Here is a 16,657-nt window from a genome sequence, read left to right on the forward strand (position 1 = left end):
TTGGGGGTTATGTGGAGTCAAATATATTTGGAGAATGGAGTTAAAAGATCATGATTCCTTAGGAAGCAGGAGGGGATTTAATTCCCCCAAGAAGAGTAGGGATGAGCTTTATGTAAATGGAGGTATGTTTGTTTGCTTCTAAGCAGAAATAAAGGAATAAAAGTTGAAACTTTCATGTTTGTTTAAAGTCAGGGAATTGAAGGGTTTTTTCTACATTAAGTTCTGTTTCCTCCCTGAATATGGCACTGTGGTTATCTGCAGAGGATAAATAATATACATATGATTTTTTTTAATGTTTTAATGTTTGTTTATTTTTGAGAGAGAGAGGGAGAGACAGAGTGCAAGCAGGGGAGCGTGCAGAGAGAGAAGGAGACACGATCCAAAGCAGGCTCCAAGCTCTGAGCTGTCAGCACAGAGCCCGATGTGGGGTTCAAACTCACAGACCCCAAGATCATGACCTGAGCCTAAGTCAGACGCTTAACCGACTGAGCCACCCAGCTGCCCCTATACATATGAATTTTAACTCAAAATCTTAGGATATAAATCATGTATTGCTTTTTTTATTTTTGTAAGTCAAATATATAAAATTTAATTTTTAATCAATTCCAGACTTAATAGAAAATTTAATCTCATTTTCTCTAGGATCCCCATTCACCCCTCCCCCAAAGAGAATGAGTTATAGATTAGTCCTTATTTATGATGCTAAAATTTTGGGTGAGTGTATAGTTTCTGATGGCAACCACCTTTACCTTCGCTCTGATATTGGAATCGCTGAGTGCTGGTAGCCACATCTCTTTCTCAGAAACAGCAGTTCTAAATATGTTCATCTGTGCCCCTCACACAAAGGCTTCCCCACTGACTATAGACACAGTAGGCTTCCCGTCCCTTTAATCTGAGTATGTGTATATGAAGAGGTACCAGTCTCTGAAACTTGACCCCCAGAATTTATTTGAATTTTGAGGAATTCTCAAATATTCTTACTAGACTTGTGCTACCAACCCTCACCCTCAAAAACATTCTGTTCATCTGTCTTTCTGTGAAGACTTGTAGTTGCCTCAGAGGTTTTAGAAATCAGTCGCTGACCTCTCTTTCCATGGTACAGGAAAGAGATGCTAAAATCCATTAGTTTTATTTCCCCTTTAAAAATGCCTGCTGAGATAGTAAAGGAGGCGGCAAGGTCAGGTTTGAGAGAAGTGGAGAGTGTTTTAATAGATGATTCAGATGGGACAAAGTGAGGTCTAAGGGCTTTTAGAAAGATGACGAGGTATCACTGAGTGCACACATGAAGTGAGTGGTAGTGAAACGTGATGGCATCTATCAGGTAGATTGTATTATTTTCTTCCGAAGGGTAGAGACATCAACTTTCCACAAATTGGTGTTTAAATTAATTTCAAAATTCCAATACAAAAAGTCCCAAAGGAATTCGTTTCTTCTGTTTACTGTTGAGTACCTCAAGTATTCAAAAGCCTTAAGCTATCTGGGTTTGCTGTTCCTGCTGTCTCAGGGTATTTCCACAGCTCCTGAACTTGCACTCACTATTGTCACTGTTGTCTTTCCCGTCAAAAACCAAAAGTCATGACTTCAGAGTAACCTTCCTTACCACCTGGTGAAAAGTTCATACATCCTCCTGCTCCCAACCCCACTGTTCTTTTTCACATCATTTGTTTTATGTTCTGCATGGTATTTATCATTATCTAAAAGAGTTTTTCCCCCCATTTATTTGTCTACTTGGTTATTTTAAAGATAAATGGTTATATGTGGAAACATTGTCTCACTCCCTGCATATCCAAAGTGCCTAGGTTAGGTGCTGCCATGCGGTGATTACTCAATAAATATTTGTTGAATAAATATAAAATATTAATGGTTCCAATATAAAAAAGTGATTACGAATCAACAAGAGAATAATAACAAAATGAGGGGAAAGATATAATGAGAAATACACAATATTGCAAAGGATAAAAATTCTTTTTATTAATTTTAAATAAATGTAAATTGAAACAAGGTATTTTTTTCACTTTAAATTCCTAAATATTTCAGGATTTCACAAGTCTTATGTTTTGTGCAATAGAGCTAGACTCAGCAAATACACTTCTGCACAAGTACACAATTTTTTTTTAATCCACGTAGGTAAGAAATGCCCACGTGAGAAAGAAATAACTTTGAGATTAAAGGATAAACAATAATATGTTCCCTGGTTATAATGGTTGTATTTTTATCATTAAATGGTTGATTCTCATACAAATGGCAAATGTTTTGATGGATTTTTATGTTTCATTGTTGCAGGTACGGTGGCTATAGACTTGCAAGACACAAGCTGTAGATCAACAAGCGGCCCCACCCTGTCTCTTCCTACAGAGGGAAGCAAAGAAATCCGAAGACCTAGCATTGCCCCCGTTTTAGAGGTTGCAGATACATCATCTATTCAAACATGTGATCTTCTAAGTGATCAATCAGAAGATGAAACTACACCAGATGAAGAAATTTCTTCAAACTTAGAGTATGTTTAGATAGTCTAAATTGTAAGATTTACTGGGATTTGTGCTATGAGACATTAATGTCCTTACCTTTTGGACATCTTAGAATCAATTCTACATACTTCTACCAAAACATCCTTCCTACTAGCCAATATCTCTGTTATATAAAAATAGAAAATATTTTAAGACCTCAAATTTCTGGCTTCAACATATATTTCCAGGCTCCATGTTCTCTCAATTATCTTTTATCCTTAAAGAAGAAAATACATAAATCGTTATTTTCATGCTATAAGATGCATTTTCATGATTGTATATTTTTGTTAATTATATTGTACTCTCTAAACTTTATAACCTTCCATGTCGATATTGAAGTTCAGTTATTAAATGACATGTAATGGAGCTTTCTTCCATTAAGCTTCCCTTCCAAATCTCAGCATTTCAGCAGTCTTTTGCATATGATATACGTCAATAATATTTTGAATGCATGGATAAAGGAAGTACTTGTGCTCTTTACTGTGCTTCCGTAACACATAGGGCCAATGTACATGCTATTAGTCACATTTTAGCCTTCAGTAGGGTTTGTTTACTTGTCTTCATCACATATTATATTGCTATTTCTTGAGGAAAGCACAGTGGTCAACAGTCTTGACTATGGAGTCTGAAAGAATTTGTTTCTCATGGCAGTTCCACCTTATACTGGTTATGTACAAATGACTTTGATTAAACAATCTGAATCACAGTGCCTATATCTATAAAGTGAGTATAATTGCAGCTTCATGATGTTCATATGAAGTTTAATTGAGATAATGGAGAAGTGCTTATGACAATGCTTTGTGCAGATTAAGCATTCAATGAGTAATAATTACTAGGAGGTATAGCAGGGCTAGTAGTAGTGTCAATGGTAACACCATTCACATACTGCTCCTGATATCTTTCATATAATAGATGTTCAATTAACATTGATGTTAATGTTGAATTGAACTAAAATAGCCTGAAATACAAGTGAAACTTTAAAAAATCCTTCTTTTAATCCTTTACACTTTAAAAAAATCTATTACAGGGAAGTTTTATGTACCTACAGAACACAATGCACTCTCCAAGAAATCAATAGTACTTAATTATAGTTATGAAATATTTGATGGGAACAAGGAGGTTTGAGTGCCAGGATTTTCCTAGAAATTACTTTGTGTGCTGTGATTGAAATTCTTTGCATGTGCTTTTGAAAAGATTGAGAGGTCGAATTTTTTTATTTTTAGAAAATAGAAAAAGATGAAGTAAAAGTGGAGATTATCAGGTTCTAAATTTGCAAAATGGGCACCTTTTTACCCTCCTAGCTAATAATGTCTGGAAAACAGTTTAAACTAGGTTTGAAATTTGGTTTAGAGGGTAAATTTTTACTGAGAAAACAGTTTTCATATTGGATAAAGGGATTTTGCCTCTACTAAATTTTATTTCTTAATAAATAAATAGTTCTTTTTTCTGCTGCTGCTACTTTTTGATAGTTTTATTTTGAAAATCAATACAGCCGTGATGTACAAGTGGCTATTTTCATGAAGTCAGCAAACAAATGAATGTTTTTGATGATATTTTAAGGAAGATTCCAACAATATTGTTTTTGGTGAATGTTTGAGTGATTAAATCAACTGTTTACTCCTTTGTGATTATGCATCCAGGACTAATGAGTATTGACGAAGTAAATCATAATAAGTCATTTTGCTTTAGGGGCGCCTGGGTGGCTTAGTCGGTTAAGCGCCTGACTTTGGCTCAGGTCATGATCTCATGGTTCGTGGGTTCAAAACCCGCATCGGGCTCTGTGCTGACAGGTTGGGACCTGGAGCCTGCTTCCAGTTCTGTGTCTCCCTCTCTCTCTGCCCTTCCCCCACTCACGTTCTGTCTGTCTCTCAAAAATGAATAAACGTTAAAAAAAATTTTTTTTTTAGAAAATAAGTCCTTTTGCTTTAAATGTGTTTTGTAAAAAATAATGGTCATATTTTAAAAAGTCTATCTAAATTTTTTTTTTAATTTTTTTTTCAACATTTATTTATTTTTGGGACAGAGAGAGACAGAGCATGAACGGGGGAGGGGCAGAGAGAGAGGGAGACACAGAATCAGAAACAGGCTCCAGGCTCTGAGCCATCAGCCCAGAGCCTGAGGCGGGGCTCGAACTCATGGGCCGCGAGATCGTGACCTGGCTGAAGTCGGACGCTTAACCGACTGCACCACCCAGGTGCCCCAAGTCTATCTAAATTTTTAAACTGAGGATTGGCAAACTTTTTGTACAGGAACCAGCTAGTAAATATTTTATACTTTATGGGCCTATTTGGCTGTTTTTGACACATGACACACCCAGCTATTTTTGACACATGAAAGCACCCATTGACAATACATAAAATGAATGAGTATGGCTGTGTCCTAAAGAAACTTTACTTGTAGATACTTACATTTTAATTTCATAATATTTTATGTGACATGAAATATTATTCTTTTGTCTTTTTTCAACCATTTATTTTTTAAAGCTTTTTCCAATCCTTTAAAATAAAAAACAAAACAAAACACTTTCAATTCACAAAACTAGCTGATGGGCCAGACATGGTCCATGGGTCCTGGTTTGCTTATCCTTATTATAAATCCTTTCTTTATCAAAATGTAATTGCAACAAAAGAGTTGCATCTAACTTTATGAAAATCAAGGGGTATGGCTATAACTTAATGGTCCAGCTTTGTGTGTTTTGTTCAAGGCAATTCAAATATTTCATATTATTTTACAGATATGCTAAAGGCTACCCACCTTACTCTCCATATATAGGAAGTTCACCCACTTTTTGTCATCTCCTTCATGAAAAAGTGCCATTTTGCTGCTTAAGACTAGACAAGGTAAGTAATTGTTATTTTCTCCAAAACCGAAATTATGGCACTTTGTAATTACATATATTTAAATAATTTTTTATAATCTTTTGACTAAGATATGTTTAAAGAGCATTATCTTTTCAAATGTAAATGTAATACATAAAATGGTGAATTGTACTTTCTTAACTGAACTGAAGATTACCCAAAAACTCTACTCTTCTACTAAAATACCCAATGATTCAGCCAGTCATCTTGTTAAGGAAAAAACAAAGGTGCCAGAATCTCAAAGTTATGAATTTTCAACATCCAAAGTCTCTCAAAATTACTTTGGCCAAATGGGCACTATTTATTTTGCCAGGTATTTTTGTCTCAAAACTTAATGTGTGATTGCTTGACATGGTAAAATTAGCTGATCTATGTGTTAGCCACAAAGGTTCATTATTGATTAGACTGAAAGCTAATATCTGTGTCGTGGTTAATATCTCCTTTCCTAAAGATTTTACTATAGTTCTTGGTTCCTGTCTGGATGTTCCAAAGAAACCATTCAAAACAGAAAGATTCCAAGAAGGCGAGCATTTTTAAATCTCTTTCACGATATGGCCAATTGGCATGACCTGTATAAGAGCTTGTTCTCTTGATGAATAAGAAAGCAGATAAAAAGAAGATTCTCAACTGCCCCTCCCACCTCCTAGAAATTAAAATGTGCCACTAATTCTAACCAGGAATTTTACTGTAAATTTTGGAGTTAATGGGTGTTAAAATCTGCTTACAGGCTTTGAAATTTGGGCAAATAACTTCACCATTAAATTTCAGTTTCCACATCTGCAAAATGTTTGTAATTTTAATATGAGCCTCATCGGGTTCTTTTGAGAATTCTATAACTTAGTGTGTGTAGAATGCTTTTAACATAGTGCCTGGAAGTTAATAAATGACTAGGCACTTAACGCATTCTGTTAGTATTCTTGCTACTATTACTTTTTTGTGTAATAAACATCATGAGTCTTGGCTATTACTGTCATTCTTAAGATTAGCAGAACATTAGAAAATTTCTGCCTTTATCATTCGGAAGCATTTTTTTGTAAATCTTTGTCATTGCTTCCAAATATTCATCTGGGTCCATTAAGATGGACAGTTCCATCTCTCAACGCCTTTTTCTTTTGTTCTTGTTTTAATTTACCGTGTGCAGTATTTGATAGTACTATCTGTGTATTTTTGATAACAGTAATAAATCTTAAGCTTCAGGACTCTTCACCTGTATTGACCCTTTCTAAGAACCTGTGACTAATTTTTTTAGTTTATAATATTTGTGTTATTTTCCTTGAAGAACATTCCCCAAGAAACAGAAGCTTTAGGCCCCACAAAACCTGGATTCACTTCTTGTACCATTTTATTTTTTAACACACAGTTCAAGAGAAAAAACATACTGGGAGACCAAAGAGGGGAAATGATTTATCCCCAAGCAGGACAACTGATATAACTGAAAAGTTAAGCTTTCAGAGATACAGATTGGTGAACAATAGAGGGCCCTTTAAAACTAAAGACTGAACTGTGTCTCTACCATATAGAGAAGGCAAAGTTTCTGAATGTTGCTGACTAGCTGTGACATCTGGTATTATCATATATTTATTTAGCATTAGGCTGGCTGGAGGTGGTGGTCTGCTCCATAAAGGAATGCCTACTTTATAATTAGGAGATGGGGTTGGGCAGCCAATCCTACTGCATCTGTGAAGTGTGAGTTGGGATTATGTTGCCCAGTTCATTCTGCATCAGCATCAACAAGCTGGTTCCTGATCAAGGTTTATCAACACTAAATTCCTTGTTTTCTCCTTTTTGTTTTATTAATTGAGCTACTTCTTCTTAAAAAATTTTTTTTTGATGTTTATTTATTTTTGAGAGAGAGAGAGAGACAGAGCACGAGTGGGTGAGGGGCAGAGAGAGAGAGGGAGACAGAATTCAAAGCAGACTCCAGGCTCCAAACCCTCAGCACACAGCTGGACACAGGGCTTGAACCCACAAACCGTGAGATCATGACCTGAGCTGAAGTCGAACACTTAACTGACTGAGCCACCCAGGTGTCGCTAATTGAGCTACTCCTAAATTAGTTCTTTTGTTTCTCATTTTACCTCATAAATCTTCAAGTTCTTAATAGTCTCAACATCACCTGTCACTCTTCCCTTTCCAAGGCCTCTTTGTGAGTGACCTCATTCCTTCATATGGTTGCAGATCCTACTTATATTAGTAAATCTTCAATCATACTTCCAATGAAGGCTTATTGCTCCCTCCTTTTTAAAACCATTTCCCCTTTCTCTATTCTTTTTCATACCTTAAACCTTCCTTCTGGTTTCATTTTTCTACTTCCCAGATTATAGCTTTTAGAAATTCTCTTACTAAGGTCCTATCAGTGTTGAATTCTGTCAATTTCAGTTTCTCTACAAATATTCTTAATCTTAAAAGATAGATTTGTTGGGTGTCCAATTCCAAGCTATGAGTTTTCTTTTTCCTTTAAGCACATTGGGATTTTATTTACTGCCTTATGGGCTCCATGTTGCTTTTGAGAAGTGGCCATCATCCTAGTTCCTATTCCCTGTGGAGAGTCTCTCTTTTCTGTTTGGCTGGTTTTAAGATCTTGTCATTGCCTTGGTTGTTCTGCACTTTTATTACCATGCATATGAAGCTGGATTTTTATTTATTATTTGACTGAAGTTTTGAGTATTTCATTAATTCTAGAAAATCCTCAGTCAGTATTTACTTGAATAGGGCTTCTTTCTGATACTTTCATTTTCAGGCATCTTGTTTAAATATATGTTAGACACTGTCACACTGTTTTCCAAATGTCTTCATTTTTTCTTACTACTTTATATCACTTTCCTTCTCACATTCTGAGTAGTTACTTCAACTTTTCCCTGCAGTTGACCCCATTCATATGCATCAAATGTGTAATATTACCCAGCTTTTGAGTTTTATTTTTAATTAGTGTACTTTTTAGTTCTAAAAGAGAATATATGCATTTCTTAACTTTTTTTTAATGTTTATTTTATTTTTGGGAGAGAGAGAGCATGAGTTGGGGAGGGGCAGGGAGAGAGGGAGACACAGAATCTGAAACAAGTTCAAGGCTCTGAGCTGTCAGCACAGAGTCCAATATGGGGCTCGAACTAGGGAATGGTGAGATCATGCCTAGGCCGAAGTCAGAGGCTTAACCAACTGAGCCACCCAGGTGCCCCAAATATATGCATTTCTCTTAACATCTACCTGAGTATTTTAAATAATCTCTTCTTATTTGTTCATACTTTAAATGTTCTCTTTTTTTTCTTTAAATACAGTAAATGTGTTCGTTTTATATTCTGAATCTAATAACATCAATAATTTGTAGTCTTTGTGAGTCTAATTCTATCATTTATTGTTTCTGTTGACTCATGGTGCCTTGTTCCCAACAGCATTTTGTAATTTTTTATTAAAGAATGAAGGTAGAGAATATTCCAGAATTGGTGATGAATCCACAGAGAATCAACTAATCTCAACCCAAATAAACAAACTCACATAGAGACATAGATAGATGAAAAAGCAGAACACTAAAGGAGTTCTCCATGCAGATAATTTAGTTTAAAAGAACCTTGGTTTAATACTGCTATGTCTATTAAGTACCAGCCCCCTAGAAAATAGCAAAATACCCTGAGGGCAACAATGAGTTTTGATAAAGTATTGTTATTGTTTTTGTTGTTATTACCAGTAGTAGTATTGTACTTTTGTGTATTTCTATCATTATCTTGACAGGTCAGATATACAGTTGTATAATTAAGGATTTTGTTTTGTTTTGTTTTGCTTTTTTGTTTTTTAACAACAAAGAAAATGTTTTTTCCATATTCGTCCCTTTAGATATTCAGTACTTGGAATGTTCAAAGGTTATTTAATTATTCTATTTCTGGCAATGAAAGTCAGAAGTAGATTTTTCCCAGCATTATTGAGATATAATTGGCAAATAAAAATTGCATATATTCAAGGTATATATAACATGATGTTTTGATATACATACACATTATGATAATTTTTAAATATAGATACCCAGATGTCATCTAGTAGTAAGTTTCAGTTTCCAGTAGAACATGTGTGCACACATATTGCTGACTTTTTCTTCCCCTACATCATGCTACACACCCGCAATCATTTGTCTTGCCATGCACACCTTCGTTTCCTGAAGCAGGCTGGAGAATGGCATAGAAAAATGTAACTATTTTCAAATTTTTTATAAAATAAGGGATTTACTAGGTTAACTTAATTTTACTTTTCCATATATCCTAAATTTTTTTCACCAAATTTTAGTGGAGTGTAAAAATGGCATTTCTTTGTATAATTTTTCTTCTCTAGAGTTGCCAGCATAACTACTATGAGGACGCAAAAGCCTATGGATTCAAAAATAAGCTAATTATAGTTGCAGCTGAAACAGCTGGAAATGGATTGTATAATTTTATTGTTCCTCTCAGGGCATATTATAGACCAAAGAAAGAACTTAATCCCATAGTACTGCTATTGGATAACCCGTAAGTATATTTTAAAATACCCAAACAAGACAAAGAGTTTTTAACATTATATCAAAAATAATTTACTTTACTTTGCTTAGAATATTTTAAATCAGATACATTATGGCACATGATTCATTGGGAGGTATATTTTGTGCTAAAACAATCACTGAATATGGTTATGTTTCACAAATACTACTTGAAACATCACTGGAGCACTCTGAGCATCTTATTTAAAACTATTTTGCACGTTGTTATCACTCAATATCAATGGGAAAGACGCCATTGAAATAATTACAGTTATTTTCTTTAAGTTAATCAGCTAGCCTGGAAAATTTCTGCCAAAACTAGACAAATTTCTTGTCTTTTGAAAGAACCATTAATTATCAGCTAAGCATATTAATGATCCATTCTTATGTGATAGTACGATACATAATTATAAGTTATTATGATTCTTCCACTGTTAAAACATACATTCTATACCATAACATGAATAATTAATGCTTTACCATGTTCATTTATTTTGAAAATGTGGGATTGATATACTCTTGTGAGATAAGACTACTTAAGCATTTCACAATCCTTATGCAAATATAAATGTGGGTCACTGAATGTTATGGTCAAACCCATTGTGTCCTAAAATTATGATATTCCTCTCTGTGACTCAAAATTGGTAGCAGATGGTTCTTAGATCAATACCATATTTTAGGATCCTCCAACTCTCCTCTTAAATTCCAAAGTGATACAAAATTTCAGGATAAACTAAATGAGGCCAAAATCTGTTGCCTTGTTCTGCCTTTAAAATTTATCAAAAGAAGTTTTTCAAAACAGAAATATCTTTTCACTATTTTAACTTAGTGACATTGTTTATTCTGAATATACCAATATCAAGACACTCTTTGATGCATCTTTTTTAGCATCATTATTGCAATGATAACTCTAAAAAATTGAGAACACTCTAGAGGTTTCAGTTGAAGAATTTTCAGGTATGATGAATCAGTGACTTTCCTGTTATCACTTTGGCATCCAAGGAAAGATTAGGTAAATTTAGGGCAGGTATGGGGGGAGCAGAAACTTGGATTTGATGTCAGAAGAAATTAAAGCTTAATGAAACAAATCTTAGGAGGATGAAAAGTTGGGTTGCGGGATGGGTATGGCAATGGAGTGGTTGTAAAATACCTCCAAGGCCTTTGAATGTATCCCTAATTCTAGAACCTCTTTGGCAGGAAGTTCTAAGGGACTGGTTGAACTGGCATACAAGAAATGCTCAATTGGCCCTGTGAATTGTAACACATCAGGTTTTGGCTCTTTGTGCTTTTGGTGTGTTTGTTCCCTTAGAGATAGTATTTAAGGTAGGTGCATTTTCAAATTGATTGCCTTAGAACATCCTCATCTTGTATGGCTTGGATCGAAGTGGATCAACTGAGGCCCCAGAATACAGAGAGAAAGATAGGAAGAGGCTTGAAAAAGAAGTATCCCTGTGGTAAAGCAAGGGGTAAAAACTGACCTTTCCCCTGCTTTACGTTATTTCAAGGTAAAATTTCTTGTTCTAATGTGTAAATCTAATTGGGTTCCTGGACCCAGTTTCAATGTGTGTATGTGTTGGTGGGTGGTTTCCCACATCCCCAGCAAGCAATACCCGAGACCAGCTGGGTGTCCTACAATTCAAGTCAATTCTAACACTACTGTCTGGGTTAAGGGTTCTACAGGTTAAGAATTCAGTCCTACAAGATTACTTCCTCCATTCAGAAGCCAATCATAAGCTCAGCTTATCATCTGTGTATCTGTCCAACCAGCTATAGACTGTAGGTTCCAGTGACCCCCTCCTTGGACTTGAGGTGCTACTCACAAGTCCAGGTTGTTAGCTATATTTCTTTCTTTTTTTTTTAAGTTTTTTTTTTTTGACAGAGCGAGAGAGAGAGCACAAGTGGGGGAGGAACAGAGAGAGAGAGAGAGAGAGAGTCTCAAGCAGTCTCCACACTGTTAGCACAGAGCCCAACATGGGTTTGAACCCACGAACCATGAGATCATGACCTGAGCCAAAATCAGGAGTCAGACATTTAACTGCCTGAGCCATTTAGGTGCCCCTTTAGCTATACTTTTGAACAACAGACTAGAAATCAGAGTTCCCTACTCAAGTTCCATTAATTTCCTAGAACAGCTCATAGAACTCAAACGTTTACTTCCTGGATTACTGGTTTACTATAAAAAGATATAACTCAGGAACAGCCAGATGGAGTTGATGCATAGGGCAAGGTATGGGGAAAGGGCATTGAGTGTCCACACCCTGTCTGAGGGCACCACTATTGCCAAATGTCCATGGGTTTACCAACCTAAAAGTTCCTCAGACTCCTTCCTTTGGGTTTTTATGGAGGGGTCATTACATAGGTAGGCATAATTGGTCAAATCATTGGTCATTTGTTGTTGAACTCAAACTCTAGCCCCTCTCCCCTTCTCAGAAATCAGGGTATGGGACTAAAAGTTCCAACCCTGTATTCATGGTTTGTTCCCCTGACAACAAGCCCCCAAAAGAGGTGGTTCCCAGAAGTCACCTCATTAATATCAACCTGGTTGTGATGGAAAGGGGCTTTTATGAATAACAAGACACCCATTGTACATCTATGGCTCTGAAGTGATATCAGGAACTGAGGACAAGAGAACAAACATTATGACAAAAAATGTTCCCATTCTCCTTTCCTCAGGAAATTCCGAGGGTTTTGGGAGCTATGATCCAAGAATCATGGATGATCTGAATGTCCAAATATATATTTCTTATAAGTCACGATATTACACCTCCCAAAAGAATCCATATCTCCAAATTTTGGAGTGGTGTTTACTCCATGGAATAGAGATGGACTTTTCTCTGTTTTAATATCTAGCCTTGTTAGGTAATCCCATGTCAGCATCATTAATCCTCCTGTGTCTACCTTATTATCCCATTGAGCAGGTGGCAGGGTCTAGAGTTCCTTTATGTGTGTGTCTTATGTAGATTTTTGAATGGTTATATCTAAATCAGTCCCTTTTTGTTTAGTTCTGAATAAATAAGTTGCCAAAGTGCCCAATTACTGATGGGTTGGTTGAATGATTGATTTGTAATTTAGAGTTATAAAAACAATTGGTCGTTTTTATAGTCTTAATTCCTAAATCTGGTCAATCATGGAAAAACCTGAAAACTCTGCTCCTCTTAATTATTGGAAAACTGGTCAGTATTTCCGCATAAATCTAGATGCAGCTTTTATTAGAGAGAGTATTTTGTCTGAATGAGACCATAGAGATCCTTTAATAAAGTCAATATTCTTTACTTCTACCCTCTGTTCATAACAGTAATAATTGTTGAGCACTTATTGCCTGTCAGTCATCATACTGGACACTTTACTTTTATTTTACATTTGTTCCCCTTAGAAATATATCTATATCATACACTGATGATTTATCCTCAGAGAGATGTACCAAGCAGCTTAAAATCTCAAAGTTTAGAAGTTACAATGATAACATTTAAATAAACCAGCTTGTGTCACTTGGTTACAGTACTCTTAATTTATAGACAAGGAAAAACAGACCAAAGAAGTTAAATGACTATTCCAAGGTTAGTTCTAGGATTAGAACCTTCTATGTAATTCATAGTTCATTGTTCTTTCAACTATATGATGTTGCTTAACTTACAGGTTTTTAACATATGCAAAAAATACAGTGCGAATTCTTTTTAGAAACAGTGATATATTTTAACTGGATTATTTTGCATTAAAATTTTTTTGCTTTCCTAATAACTTACATTTTGGAATCCAATTATTCCCATGATGTTTTTTTGTTAGATGACTTTTGTAGGGTTTGACTTTTCTTTCAAAGTGTTAATGATGAAAGTACATGCTGTAATGTTTATTAGCTTCCTGAGTCCTTCCCAAAAGTGATGTCTAAAATTTTTATTTGTTGTCCTCTGCTCTTTTGGCCAAGAATGAGGAAACGAAAACTAAACACTAATAAACAATGTTCCAGGAAGTTTTATGCAATCCTTTTTTTTCAAACAATGAAATGTTTGTTGCTCTGCCATGACTAGTATTTTGTAATCTATCCTACAATGTTACAAAGAAATATGATGCTTTTCTTCTTCAACATATTTCCATGTTATAAGAATATTTATGCTAAGAATTGTATACACTTTTTTAATTATTAGTTAGTTTAGTGGGTTTTGACTTTGTTTTAAATTCACATGAGTATTGCTGAAAATAATATTCAGTACATGGCTATTTAAGTTGAAAGAACAATTAATTCAATATAACAAATAAACAATAACAGATGTCATAAGTATGGGATTTTAAGATGTAAATTAAATTGATAATATTCCCAAACATAATATGTCAAAATATGTTTTCATAATGTTTCCAAATTGAAAGACTTGTGGATCTCATCTGATAACTTAATGAAACCCAGTCACAATGGAAAAGATCTTGCATTTGATACTGGCTCATTAGAGCTGGTCTTGATTCTAATTGGTTGGCCATCTGTTTTGTTTGGTCTCTTGTGGTATGCTGATCTTAAATATTTCGATGACCACCACAACCTTCAAGGTCATCTAGCCATCTGATAATACCATTTCATAAAAGAGATGGAGACAAGAGTCAAGAACTTTGGAATATATTGCCCAAAGCTACACAAAGTTGAAGTGCAAGATCCAGGCTTATGTTCCCAAATTTTTACATCATCTTTCTACAATCCTTTTAGTGCATCAATCTTCTTTTCATATATAGTGTCCAGTAAACTTCAGCTTATTTTATTTTATTTTATTTTATTTTATTTTATTTTATTTTTTTTAACGTTTATTTATTTTTGAGACAGAGAGAGACAGAGCATGAACGGGGGAGGGTCAGAGAGAGGGAGACACAGAATCCGAAACAGGCTCCAGGCTCTGAGCTGTCAGCACAGAGCCAGACGCGGGGCTTGAACTCACGGACCGCGAGATCATGACCTGAGCCGAAGTCGGACGCTTAACCGACTGAGCCACCCAGGCGCCCCATCTTCAGCTTATTTTAAAAGCAATGATACATTGTCTGATATATTCAGAGCCCTTATTAAAGACATTCAATCTTTGGACTCATGGATCTGAGATATGGTCTAAGCTTACTTAACTTCTTGATAAGACTTTTGCATGTTATCAAATATCTCTAAGCCTCAGTTTTCTCATGTGTAAAATGAGTAGGACATTTATCTGAACAGCTAATTTTGAGACTTTATAAGACAGTGTGTATGAAGCACTAGTGAAATATCTCACTTAGTAAGGCAGTCAGGAAATGTCAGTTGTCCCCCTACCCCCCATACCAATCAAGAAAATGACATTGTCACTATTCAAACTGATGAGTGGATTTGGGTGAAAACCCAATTAACAATAAAGGGAAATTTATTTTAAGCACTTAAATGAAACTACTTATATATTTTTAAGAAACGAATAAACTACTTAACAGAATTATGAAATGCTGACAAAATAAACTGTCTCACTATATTCATTCACTTCTTGAATTTGAAATACAAAAATTAAGCCCATCACATTTATTACTTAAATGGGAAATAATGATCTTCAACTTTGCAAATCCATGCAAATCCACAAACCTTTTCACTCCTAACAATCAGTAGCTAATTAACATTTGCATGTAATGGCAATTTTTATAATGAAAGCTTTTGTAAGAATATGATGTTTTAGACTCATAAACAGTCATCTTTCTTAATATAATTACAGTTAGGTTGCAGATTAATGATGTGCTCACTTTTTTTCTGTTTACTAACATCAATTACGTCTGAGTTTGTTGAATTTTAATTTCTTTTATTATTATTTAGATACAACATGTTTTATTTTAGTCTGTGTACATTTCTTTTGTTCTAGATCTCTTTTCCTCTTTATCTTTTCTTGATTTGAAATACTTTTTTGTATATTAAGCAAAAAATCTATGAATTTATAAGTAACATATAAATATATAAGTAACACATTAAAAAAAAATGTTTAGTTTTGAGAGAGAGAGAGAGAGGGTGAGCAGGGAAGGGGCAGAGGAGAGGGAGACAGAGGATCTAAAAGCAGGCTCTGCGATGATAACAGAGAGCCCAATGTGGGACTTCAGCTCACAAACTGCGAGATCATGATCTGAGCTGAATTTGGACGCTTAACTGACTGAGGCATCCAGGTGCCCTTAAGTAACCCATTTTTAAATGTTTGTTTCTTTTTTGCTAATTTTTTTGTGATGAGCTTTAGAGTTAAATCTGTGATTATTTTCACTTTTCCATAATGTAATTTCTAACATAGATAGGTCTTCTGTATTTAACATTCAGATAAAAAATGCATACATTTTATTCTATAGTATTGATGGTTTTGTTTTCCTACATTCCATTCTTCATCTGTCCTTTGTTTAGGGTGCAGCATAAGAATGGGACATTTCCTGTTTTTATTAGAGTTTTTATGTTTTTGCTTAGTGTCTTTCAATGTAAAGGTTATGTTTGCCAATTAACTTCAATAATTAGAAAGATTAGTCTATTAAGAGCCTATGATATCATTTATGTCACTCATCAATTACTAAGCAGTTTAGTGACATGAACACTGTTGCCAATTTATTTAAATGAGCTAACATAGTACATACAAATGTACAATTGCTATGTTCTTTATGTTTCAAGTTTCCTTATAAACTAACTTTATCAATAAAAGTAGATGAATCTATTCGTTATACAAGTTACATTTTGCAAAAAGTATGGCATATAAGATTCTCTACATTAGATATGCTTCATCAAGATTATATATTTACTAGGTTTCAAGGGCTTGATTTACCTTGTAACATAGCTGAATTTG

General features: G+C 34.8%; 1 protein-coding gene across 1 annotated transcript in view; it reads left to right on the plus strand.

Annotated features, from left to right (window-relative positions):
* KCNT2 (potassium sodium-activated channel subfamily T member 2) overlaps positions 1 to 16,657 on the plus strand; it is a 370,279-nt gene that overhangs the window by 268,336 nt on the left and 85,286 nt on the right. The window contains 3 exon segments of the mRNA XM_043568827.1: positions 2,284 to 2,497; positions 5,242 to 5,347; positions 9,683 to 9,855. Coding sequence (XP_043424762.1) covers positions 2,284 to 2,497; positions 5,242 to 5,347; positions 9,683 to 9,855 — 493 coding nt within the window.

This window comes from Prionailurus bengalensis, chromosome E4 (genome assembly GCF_016509475.1).
Source record: "Prionailurus bengalensis isolate Pbe53 chromosome E4, Fcat_Pben_1.1_paternal_pri, whole genome shotgun sequence".
In the NCBI taxonomy this organism is placed as follows: Eukaryota; Metazoa; Chordata; class Mammalia; order Carnivora; family Felidae; genus Prionailurus; species Prionailurus bengalensis.